The 12,099-nt window shown below is 46.2% G+C and overlaps 1 protein-coding gene across 1 annotated transcript in view; it reads right to left on the bottom strand.

Moving 5' to 3' along the window:
* The window catches only part of LOC123428140 (maspardin), a 45,634-nt gene extending 41,823 nt beyond the window's left edge, over positions 1-3,811 (bottom strand). The window contains exon 1 of the mRNA XM_045112305.1: positions 3,619-3,811. Within this exon, the coding sequence (XP_044968240.1) occupies positions 3,619-3,699 (81 nt within the window). The 5' untranslated portion in view covers positions 3,700-3,811. The remainder of the gene's footprint in view (positions 1-3,618) is intronic.
* Positions 3,812-12,099: the final 8,288 nt, after the last annotated feature.

Here is a 12,099-nt window from a genome sequence, read left to right as displayed (position 1 = left end):
GCTCAGGCGTTCAAGGAGAGGGTCATTAAGGAGGGCCCTTGGAAGGAAGGAGGTGATGCAGACAATATGTGGATGAAGATGACGACTTGCATTCGTAAGGTGGCCTCAAAGGAGTTTGGAGTGTTCAGGAGAAGTAGAAGTGAAACTAAAGATACCTGGTGGTGGAACGATGATGTCCGAAAGGCTATGAAGGAGAAGAAAAATTGTTTCTAATGCCTGTACCTGGATAGGAGTGCGGACAACATAAAGAAGTACAAAATAGCAAAGAAGACCGCAAAGCGAGTCGTAAATGAAGCAAGGGGTCGGGCGTATGAGGACCTCTGCTAGCGGTTAGACACGAAGGAAGGCGAAAGGGACATTTATAAAATGGCCAAGATCAAAGAGAGGAAGGCGAGGGGTGTCGACCAAGTCAAATGCATCAAGGACAGAGCAGACCAGCTCCTGGTGAAGGACGAGGAGATTAAGCATAGATGGTGGGAGTACTTCAACAAGTTGTTCAACGGGGAGAATGAGAGCTCTGCCATTAAACTGGATGACTCCTTTGATGATACTACCAGCGTTTTGTGCGGCGAATCAAGGAGTAGGAGGTCAAAGAGGCTTTAAAAAGGTTGAAAGGAGGCAAGGCGATGGGCCATGATTGTATCCCCATTGAGGCGTGGAGAGGCATCGGGGACATAGCGATAGTATGGCTAACCAAGCTTTTCAACCTCATTTTTCGGGCAAACAAGATGCCAGAAGAATGGAGACGGAGTACATTAGTGCCAATATTGAAGCACAAGGGGGATGTTCAGAGTTGTACTAACTACCGTGGAATTAAGTTGATGAGGCATACAATGAAGCTACGGGAGAGAGTCATTGAGCATCGCTTAAGAAGAATGACAAGCGTGACCACAAAAATCAGTTTGGTTTCATGCCTGGGAGGTCGACCATGGAAGCCATTTTCTTGGTATGACAACTTATGGACAGATAGAGGAAGCAAAAGGACCTACATATGGTATTCATTGACTTGGAGAAGGCCTATGATAAGATACCAAAGAATGTCATGTGGCGGGGCTTGAAGAAACACAAAGTTCCAGCAATTATACATTACCCTCATCAAAGACATATACAATAATGTTGTGACAAGTGTTCAAACAAGTGATAGCGTCAATGATGACTTCCCGATTAAAATAAGACTACACCAGGGGTCAGCTTTGAGCCCTTATCTTTCTTTTTGCCTTGATGATGGATGAGGTCACAAGGGACATACAAGGAGATATCCCATGGTGTATTTGCGGATGATGCAGTGCTAGAGAGCGGACAACAATGACTACTGCACCTGTCTTGGCATTACATGATTTTTTTTCTGCCTTTCATGCTACAAGTTCACGCAAGTGGTACTTCTATAGGAGTTGTTCTCATGCAAAACAGACATCTATTGCCTACATCAGTAAGTGTTTAGGTCCAAATGCAACTGCACAGTCCACATATGAAAATAGGCAATTGCAATTTTGGAAGGCTTGAAAAAGTGGAGACATTATTTCACTGGCAACAAACAGACAATAGAAGTCTCAAGCTCATGTCCAGTCATGAGATAACTAAAGGGGATACAACACAAACTCATGCTCAAGCTCTTGGAGTATGATTATGCTATTAAGTGCAAAAAAAGGAGTAGAAAACAAGGTAGCAATCCAAGAAAGACCAACAAAATGAAGTGGTTGTTGTAATGCAATCTCAATGGCAATCTCGTTTGAGTAAAAGTGGAAGAATCATACAAAACCGATCACAAGTGCTTGAAACTACTACAGGAACTGGTCGTAGCTCCCTCAAGCAAACGAAAATATTCATTTGAAGTTCACAACCTCGGGTACAAAAGAATAATTTATGTTGGCAACTCCAACAACCTCAGGAAACAAACCCTCACCTTCTTTCAATTCTTCCATCATTCGAGGGTATTCTCGCAGAAGAGTGACATATCATAGAATTAAGAAGCTCTTGTATTGGTACGGGTTAGAAGGAGAAATTGAGCAGTACCTTGCTTAGTGTCCAAATTGTGAAAGTTACTAAAGGAGAAACAGTTAATTACCCAAGTTCGCTCAACCCACTCGGAATTCCTAAAGGCATGATCCCAAATCTCCATGAATTTTATAGAGGGGTTGCCTAATCCAAGGGCAAAGATGTCATTCTAGTTGTGGTTGATCAACTGACAAATTATGCACACCTCCTGCCATTGGTTCACCCATTCACTGTGCAAACTGTGGCAAAACTCTTCATGGATAATATCCATAAGCTACATGGCCTGCCTCGGGTGATTGTATGTGATCAAGATAGGATGGATTTCTTTCACACCTCTCGTTGTATAACTGAAGTAGTCCACCACTCATCACCTAGAAACTGACGGGCAGACTGAACCTAAACGTGTAAATCAATGTCTTGAAAGCTACCTCGGTAGCATGACATTTCAGGAATCCAAGCGTTGTTGTGATCTGCTGCCAGCAGCAGAATGGTGGTACAACACGTCGTACCACATATCCTCGAAAACTTCTCCATTCAAGGCTCTGTAAGGGTATCAGCCACCTCAGATTGCTGAAATGGCAATTCCTTGCACTGTCACTGACAAAGCCAGAGCTGCACTAATTGACACAGAAGCTACAATGGCAAAACTGCAGGAAAATGGGGATCATGCTTAGGCCAGAATCAATAAATATGCAGACCTGAAGCAGACAGAACGCACCTCAACGTGGGAGATATGGTATACCTTAAACTTCAAGCATATACAGAACTACTGCATTTGATCTCCGTTCCACCTTGACGGTGCAGTCCAAATACTACGGCCCCTTTCACATCCTTCAGAAAGTGGGCAAGGTGTCTTATAAATTGCAACATCTGGAGAGCACTCAAATCCACCAAGTGTTTCATGTCAGTAATCAAAAGTAGCACTTGGGCCACAATGCTCTCCCAAACCCTCAACTGCCTATGATCAGCTCTTCCAGCAATCCCTCTCGCAACAATGCTGCAACGATGCAATGGCTTGTGCATATCTGCGAGGATGTGCATTCATTCAAAAGGTATTTCCTACATTTTAGCCTTGAAACAAAATCTCAGGAGGTGCAGTGTCAGCACCCAAATATCCAAGTCCGAACTTTTCGACAGTCAGTCTATTCACCAGAAGAGTAACAAGGGAACGGGCGAACGTTGTGTTCCTCAAACGGTCTAGATCCCTCAAATGCAGCGGCAAATTACCTTTCCTGTTCACTTTCATCTCGGCTTTGTAATAATTACACTCCAGTTTAAACTCTATAAGTGAGCTACTATTGATTCATCGCAAGAGTAGTATATATACTCGGAGCTGGATATGAAAGGGATAAGCAGAAAAACCCTGAAATACTTGCCTTTACATTTTCGCAACTAGAACCCTAGCGCAGCTATCTCTCCTCCCCTCTCTTCTTCCGTCAGGATTTTCCCAAAATCCCCCTACCTATCCACTTCGATCCTGAGAACTATCAACGACCTCAGAATCAGAACAAAACAGAACCCGACTACACCACCCGAGCCCGAGACCACGGCGCCACGCTAAAGTCTGTGTCCACGTTGGTTGACGGCGAGACCGAAGAGGGGTTCGGAAAGGCCGGAGCTTACAGATATCTTGTGGAGCGGGACGACGGACTTGAAGTAGATGTAGTCGCCGGGCGACGCCGCGCCGCCGCCTAGTGCCGTCATCTTCCTCTCACACAGCCTCCAACCCGAGCGGCAGCAACCGGGGACGGCAAATCGGAGAGACGGAGAGGAAGAGCAAATCGCATCCAAGTGGGCTGGCTTTACGTGTATTACAGTGGGCACGGGCGTACGCACGCGAGGAGACCAGATCAGACTGTCCTCTCTCTCCAGGACCCGTTAAGGAGACCAGATCAGACTGTCCTCTCCAGGACCCGTTAAGGGGATGTACAATAGTGGGATACACATGCCTCATAACAAAAAGTAATTTGAATCATCTATATAAAAAAAATATTTAATGTAAGTTATTTTCCTTCGTCACAGTTTAGAAGACACGTTTAAATTTAAGTGTATTTTCACAATAGACAATGTTTAAGGCGCATTACATTTACTCATAGCAGCTAATTAGTACTCCAATGTACTATTTCTATATGAATGCGTAATGTGAATACTATTTTTCAGCACATCTCATAGTCATCAATAATCATTTAGGTTTCACAGAATTTCCAAACACGCGTTCTGTCGTGGGAGTAAACCTGACAGTAGAGGTGTAGGGTACGAATGGAGAGGGTAGAGTCCTGGCTACGGCAAGATTGTACGCAAGATGTATGAGTTCAGACCCCTCTCTTGAAGGTAACAACCCAACGTCTCAGGTGTTTGGGAGCTCTTGCGGTGTGAATTATGTAATACAGGGGGTGCGAACCCTTGTGCCACACGGGAGGGGTGGCTTATATAGAGTGTGCCACCTCTCATCAATACCTCAGCATCTAAGGGCTTGATCAATATGAGTTAAAAATATATGTTAGTGATAACGTAAGTGGGTAATAAATGCTACTAAAGACCATTAGTTGAACGTGTGTCCGTTGGCCCTTGTGGGTGACTTCTGGTCTTCAATGTCGACTCGAATCCTTCCGAGTGTATACGGGTTGTCGAGTGGATGGAAATGTAATCCGAGTGTTTTCGTACCGAGTGACTTTTAAGTGTCATCTTCATCCAGTCGGAACCTTCTGTCTCACCCTTGGCCTAATAATGAGGTGCCCTTGGGTAGGACATTTAGGTCAGGCTTGTGACCCTACCCTAGGTACATATCCCCATCATTAGCCCCCGAATGGATCGGGGTTCGAGTGATGAAGGAGTCGACGTGAGTTCTTGTCGAGTCATTCTGATCTTGGTCCTTTTCCTGGGATTGACAAAACTTCGAGTCGACTGAAATCTTCGTCATTCGCCTTGATCGATTCTGTTGCGAAGTTTGTCCGAGTGATTTCAGATGCTTGGGCTCATTCCAAGTGACTGACAAGATCTTTTGATATGACTGATCACTGCAGCAGGTCCGGATCTTACGGGATTCGAATTTCCGGTTTCCGCGCGCCTCGCGGGGGTGACGCAATTGTCAGGCAAGTGGAGCAACGACGCCTCGATTATTGCGTCATCATCATCGCCACGCGTCATGTCTCCACTGATATCGGGATAGGTTGAGATCTGGAGGGCCCACTAGTCGGTGACTCGGTCGGTCGCTTATATAAATGCGGCCGGGGCTAGGGTTACGGCTACGCCTTGATCTTTTCGTGCTTCTCCTCCACCTTCACCCCACCAGCTCTGTTCTATCTTCCTTCACCACCACAACCATGCCGAAGGGCAAAACCTCCAAGCTTGAGCGCGCCAAGAAGGGTAGCAAGGGAAGAAAACCCGGTAGGGCTGCAGTGCCGCCAGGGTGGATACAGGGGGATTTTCTCCCGTCCAACGTGACAAAGGAGGACGTCTTGGATCTTGTTGAGAACGGGATGGTGGTGGAGAACTCTTGGAGACTGCCAGGGGAGGAGCTTGAGCCAGCACCTCGTGAGGGGGAGCGAGTCCTTCTCCTCGCCCATGTCAAGAGAGGTTTTTCTCTGCCTCCACACCCTTTCTTCCGTGGCTTCCTCTTTTATTTCGGGATTCAACTTCATCATGTTCCTACCAACACTGTTGCATACCTTTCCGCGTTCATCACTCTGTGTGAGTGTTTCTTGGGCTGCCCTCCTCGTTGGGGGTTGTTCAAAAACATATTTACTGTCCGATCTCAAACAGTGAAAAAATGAATCCCGAGGACACTCGGACCAACGTTATCCAGTTGTGCGGTTGTTTAGGGATTCGGAAAAGGAATAGGAGTACTTATCCTCCGATGACCCTCCCTGAATCGGTTAGGAACTGGCAGTCGTCATGGTTCTACTGCAAGGATATTGCATGTCCGAACATGTCGACTAGCCTTCCCCTTTTCACCTTAGATCGTCCGACTGACCCTGGAATATTAACTATATTCGAGGATGAGAAAGTAGAGGTGGAGATGTTGGCGAGTGAGGTGATTAACTTGGTCAAAAATGGGCTGAGTGGCATGGACCTGCTGGAGACGTTCCTCAGTCGGCGCATCCAGCCCCTTCGGGCGAGGGACCATGCCATGTGGCATTACTCTGGTTCTGAAGATTCCACTCGGTCGCACCCAGAGGAAGTTGATCAACAGACGGTAAGCCAGTGGATCAAAAGCATCACCGGTCCTTGCGACAACCATGTCGGATCCAAATGAGTCGCGACATATTCTGCTGAGAATAAGCCGCGAAAATTGGTATGTTACATCTTTTCCGAGTGTGTTCATGTCTTCGTCGAGTGACTGCATATTTGTCCGATCGACTCGTTGTCTTTCTTCTTTTGCAGGAATGGACCCACTTGCACTCTCGTGTTCCCAACGGGGAGCAGTTCGATCTTGGGACAGAAAACAAAGGCGGAAGCCGAGAGTGAGTATGTTGATGATAGCGAGGAAAGCGAAGATGCTTCAAAGGACAAGAAGAAGAAGAACAGCCTCCTCCATGCCGTGAGCCGCGGACTAAGCAACGCCACGACCCATCAGCCGCACCGAGCAAAACAGTAGCCTCGAGCAGCAGAAATGTGAAGCGGGACCGAGCCGCCGCAACCGACTGTGTAGAGAAGGCTGCTAAGCAGCCAAAGCCTGACGCGCCCAAGCTTCGGAAGGCCTTGCCGCGTATGAGAATTGTCGTTCCGGTCGCCTCAGCGTGAGTGTTTATCTTTTTCATCTTTGCCATTGTGTCTTTTAAAACTTCTTGTAACCGAGTGCAATTTGCTTGCCAGTGCTGCTACTTCGGTGTCGACTCCTGTCGAGACTGGAGAGGATCGTATGGACCTGGACGTCGTGGATCAGCCTGCACCTCGACAAAGTATGATAAGCATTAGCTTCACTGCATTTTAAATATTGGATCTGTCGACTGATTTGACCATCACTGCTACAGCTTCAGACGTCATTTATTTAGATGACGAACAAGAGCTGCAGCAGACAGCTACAGAACAAACTCCTGCTGAGCCAGTTACATCTTCCCTAGGGATGCGTGTGACGCCTGCGTCGAGTGTTCCTCCAGTTGGTTCGGGTGCTATGGCAACAGCCTCTCCGACTAGATCGACTATTGTGACGACTATGCAGAGTGTGCCTCTGGTGACCCAAGCTACCACTGTCGTGATGCCAACTTCCTCATCACTTGCATTCCCCCTGCATCGCATCCCAGAGGAGCGGACTGGTGCTGCCAAAGAGGCTATGATACAGGCCGAGCTGATGATGCAGTGAACGAAAGAGGTGTTCGAGGCCAGCAAGTTGGCGTATGATGCCAGCTCGGCGCTCCAGGCGAACATCCGAGTAAGTTCCACTTTAAGTTAATTTTTGATTGAATCTTGTCAATCTTGCTTTACACTTTACACCCCACTCGGGTTTGCCATGTACTAGTGTAATGCCCCAAGTGTGTAGTTGCCATAATTGGAACCTATCTTATGTGGGTCCACCTTGTCACGAACATGTTTGATCTTAATGCATGTATGATTTCATGTGGCACTTGATCTTCTTTGGTTGTGTGGCTATATTTTTTTTGCATGTCTTGTCATTGTGATTGAGTTGATGTGGGGTTGGCCTTGTGATCACATGTGATGATGGTGTGTGGAGTGTAGGAGTGGTTGCTATGTATTTTCAAAGCTTGTTGCAATTCAGACCCTTCTCTCTTTTATTCCACAAGTGCAATTTCAAGTTGTTCCTAACCTGGATTTAAAATGTTCAGGGTTTAGGAAATATTGTGGGCATAATAGTGTGCTAGATTGGTGAATTGTTTTGGGTGCTAAAGGTGCATGAATAAACACAAAACAACCACTAATATGCTTTTTTGTATTTATTTTATATGCCCCAAAAATCCTTTTAGTATTTTATTTAATTAGCTTACTATTTTTCAGGCCCAGGAACATTTTTGCTTTTATTTTATCTTCTTTGGTTTTCTTTGTGGCCTTTTCCTTTTCTCTGTGATTTTATTTAAAAGGAATTTGAAGGAAGTGGCCTTTTCCTTTTAAGTAACGCTCTCGTGGGCTTCCTCCCACCAGAGAGGCCCATCTCTCCTCTATAGCGTAGCGGCAGCCCGTTCCCGCGTCCCTCTTCCTCCTCGAGAGAACGTCATGGTGTACGACGGCTTCTCGTCCTCGCGATCCTCCATCCTGTCGATCCAGTGGTCAAGCTCCTCCCCCGAGGCGCTATAAAGCCGCAGGAAGCTCCTCCTCCTTCCTAGGTTTCCCCTCCCTCCTCAAGTGCACCGCCACCTCCTCTCTTCTTCTTCCTTCTCCTCTAGTAAGTTTCGTAGGTAGCCAGAGCAGCCCCTCTCCGTCGATCGTTGCCCTCGTCGTCATTCTTCACCGGCGACCATGTCCAGGGGCTCAGGGTTGGTGCCCGCGCCCCATTTTTGCCCTCGATGAGGTCAAGGTGCCTCCTCACCGACGGCAGGGACGACATCTGCGCCGCGGACCCTAAGCCCCCTTGTTCTGCTTCCACGAGCGCCTCGCCGTCGATCTGCTTCCTCTTCGTCGTCGGGCTGCTTCCTCTCCGTCGCCTCTTCCTCCATTCAGTCCTCCCCTTCATTCCCCAAGGTGAGGAACGTTCCCCCTTCCTTCTTCCTCCTTCCCTCGGCCTAGATCCGCCGTAGTTCTCGTCGTACTTCTCTGCTCGTAGCAGATCGGCAGTAGTGCATGCCATGTTGTTGTTCCTGTATGTGCAGTAGCAGAAGATTGTGTAGTAGCGTGTAGACGTGGTGCAATAGCACGCGGAACACTAGCAGGGTGGTAGAACTCATGCCGTGGCGCAGCAGCAGCAATAGCCCCGGCGGTCTCCCTGTCGCCGGTGCTCCCCTGTAGGCAGATGGGCAGTAGCAGTAGTTTCCCTGTTGTGGTGTCCCTCTCTGTTAGTCGTTCGTGTCATAGCGCAGTGGTTCGAGTGGGTGTGTTGTATGTTGGAGATACAGGGTTCGATCCCCACCGAAGCCCCCCCCCTTTTGATTGTATTTGTGGCACAGTTTCTGAAGTAGCGCAGTAGTAATCCTGCTAGGCATCACCTCTCTGTCGAGCCCATGGGCAGTAGCAGAGTGGTGCCCTGTCTGTTGTTGGATCAGCAGGTCCAGGGTTCGGCTCCCCTCAAACCCCCTTTTTATTGCTCTTGTTTTTGCACAGTAGATGTAGGAGATGCTTTGTATTGCTAGAACCCCTCTGTTCTGTCGAAGCCATGACAGTAGGAGGGTGGAGCTGGCTCTGTGCTTGATTCCAGGAGGCCCTGGGTTCGAATCCCAGGCCTGCCACTTATTTTTTTTGCCTTCTTTCCTATTTATTTTTCTTGCCATATTTGCTACTTCTTGTGCCTAAATAATTGGCATAAAAAATAGAGCATTTATTTTGTTCCTCCCTGCAAATGCATTGGAGTTGTGGGTCTTGTATGTGTGTATGTGGCTTAAGTGATGTGTGTGTATGTGTTATTGCTAGTATGTGTTGGTGGTGTAATTGCAGCTAGCTTGTGTGCATAGGAGTTGTGAGTGATGATGATGGTGTACGAATGAAGATATGTGTGTAAGTGGTGCACACAATATATGACTTGTGGTTATGTGGTGCTTAGTAGGAGTGTATGTATGTGATGCTCCATGTTTACTTGCATAGTAGTTTTTCCTTCATGTTGTTCTTGGGATTAAGTGCTTGTGATGAGGTTGTTGTGATGACATGTGTGTGCTGAAAATAGCCCCATTTGCAACACTTGTGCACCTCCTCATGTTCATATGAGGGAGGGCATGATGTGTGTGTGTGTGTGGTCTAGTGAAAGTAGTGCTTGTGATGTTGTTGTGCATGACACAAACATGGGGTTCAAACCCTCATGTCACTATTGTATTTGTGCACATGAGCATAACTATGTAGTAGTTGTTCTAGTGATAGTCACATGAAATGTTGAACTATTCACTATACATGATTTGGAGTAGCTTCTTCCTTCTTAATTTGTGGTCACTTGTTCCAAGTAAGTGCCCACATATTATATATGTTTTGGTGTATAATCTCCCAAGGAACCCATTGGTGAACTCAGTTTTGCCATTGGAACATTTTCTGAAGATGACATATTTCATTTTCTTCTATGTTTAGAGCTTGGTTCCATGTGATTTGTTGAGCACAAAGGATTGCTTCTTGGTTGTGCTAGTAGAGGGTGACTCCCTCTACCTCATGTTGGTTTCATATCTTGATTAGGATTCCATATGTGCAAGTTATGCCCACTCAAAGTAGGCATGTGGCTGAAATTCCAGATTAGTGAGATTTTCACTAAGTCTGAGAATCTGTTTATAATTTCTTCTCCTGTAGATGAGGTTGTGCAGGTCAATGTGTTGTGATCTAGACTTAGCATTCAACTGGAAAGTTGGACCTGATATTTTTGTCTAGCTTCCTGTAAAATTTCAAGTCATTTGGAGTCCTGTAGATATTGCTTTGGCTGCTGTCAAAATGCTTGAGAGCATAGACAGAAAGTGAGAATCTGGAATTTTCACTAAGTCCCTGAAAACTGATGTTTTTGGGCAAGTTTACAGCCTTGTATCTTTCTGTGTTTAATTCCTTTTTGTGTGATTCTTGCTTGTGCTTGTAGTATTCTTGGTTAGCTACATCCACATATATTATTTGCCATATTTGGGTGGTTGTAGGTGCTTTGCATGTAGCTCACAAAGTGCTATGATGCAGTTTATGGCAGATTGTGTAGTTTAGTCATTTTGATGTTTGAGTGTGCTTAGTTGATGATGTGGTGTTCTTATTTGCTCCACCCCATCCATGTTGGTTTTTTTTATGTCTTAGCAACCTGGAAATACCAGAGTTGTGCCAATTGAGTGTGTGGTGATGATTTTGTCACGTAGGGCTTCATGTCTTGTTTCGTTGATTCCCGTTGATCCGTAGCTCCGATTGTAATGTTCTTTATATGGTTTTGCATCGTTTTATCGAGACGCATATGATCATGTCATTCTCATGCATGTAAAAATAGCTTAGGATGCAGTTCTGTCCAGGAACATGTATTTACTCCTTATGCTTGTGCTAGTGATAGAAATAGTGATGCATGCTCATATTCATCTCATGCATCGTGTGCTTGTTGCATCTTGTGGTGATGCTGTTCATTGGATGTTATTCTTATGTTGGGTAGCACCGGCATCGGAGAACGAGTACGTGGATTCAAGAGAGTACGTGCAGGACGAACAAGACCATTCCAAGCTGAGGATATCACAGGCAAGATGATATGACCTTGATTCCATCTCTAGACTTGTTATGCTAGATTACGTTTCCTTGTCTTATGCTCGTTGCCTACCACTGAAATATTTGCCTCTTGATATGCCATGAAACCAAACACTTACCCCTTCCTAGCAAACTTGAATGGCTAAGTAGGCTTTGCTCAGCTACTAATGTTAGCGTTGCTAGATGCAGGTGCTTTGTCTCATGTGATAACATGAGCTTGATATCATTATCTTAAATTATGTTATTTAATTAATGCTCCTATATACTTGGTAAATAACGGAAGGCCTAGCCTTTTGTCGGGTGCTTTGTTCCGTTATTGCCGCCATAGTTACCGGCTACCGGTGTTTGATTCCATATTGATCGCTCCTAACACGTTCGGGGTTGTTATGGGGACCCCCTCGATAAATCACGTAGTGCTAAGACTTGTCCGGCAGGACCCAACATTGGTGTTAATTTGCTAATCACTTAATAATAATATGCATAGGGAATAGCTACCCTGAGGAATTTAATCAACAACCAGGGCCAGTGCTCCTCATGAGTGTTGGTCCAAACTGGGCACTGCTCGGGGCCAACTCAGGGCAACTTGAGTGATTTATATCAGGCCATCGTGCGCGTAGCTCATCCGTCGTGTCCTGAGACTCAGATACGCGGCTCTTATCAGGGTCATCGACACGTCGGGAGGTCCTGCTAGTCTTGTCTTACCTTAGCGATATATCTTGCGTACATGAATCCCGGTGAAGCTTTGGTTCTCCCTAGAGTTGAGGTTTTCCTCTAAGGAATCCGACGAGATCAGGAGATTCGTGATAGAGGATTACTTTGCGGCCT

This window comes from Hordeum vulgare, chromosome 1H (genome assembly GCF_904849725.1).
Source record: "Hordeum vulgare subsp. vulgare chromosome 1H, MorexV3_pseudomolecules_assembly, whole genome shotgun sequence".
NCBI lineage: Eukaryota > Viridiplantae > Streptophyta > Magnoliopsida > Poales > Poaceae > Hordeum > Hordeum vulgare.
Note: the sequence above shows the minus strand (reverse complement) of the source record. Positions and strands in the feature narration are given on the sequence as shown.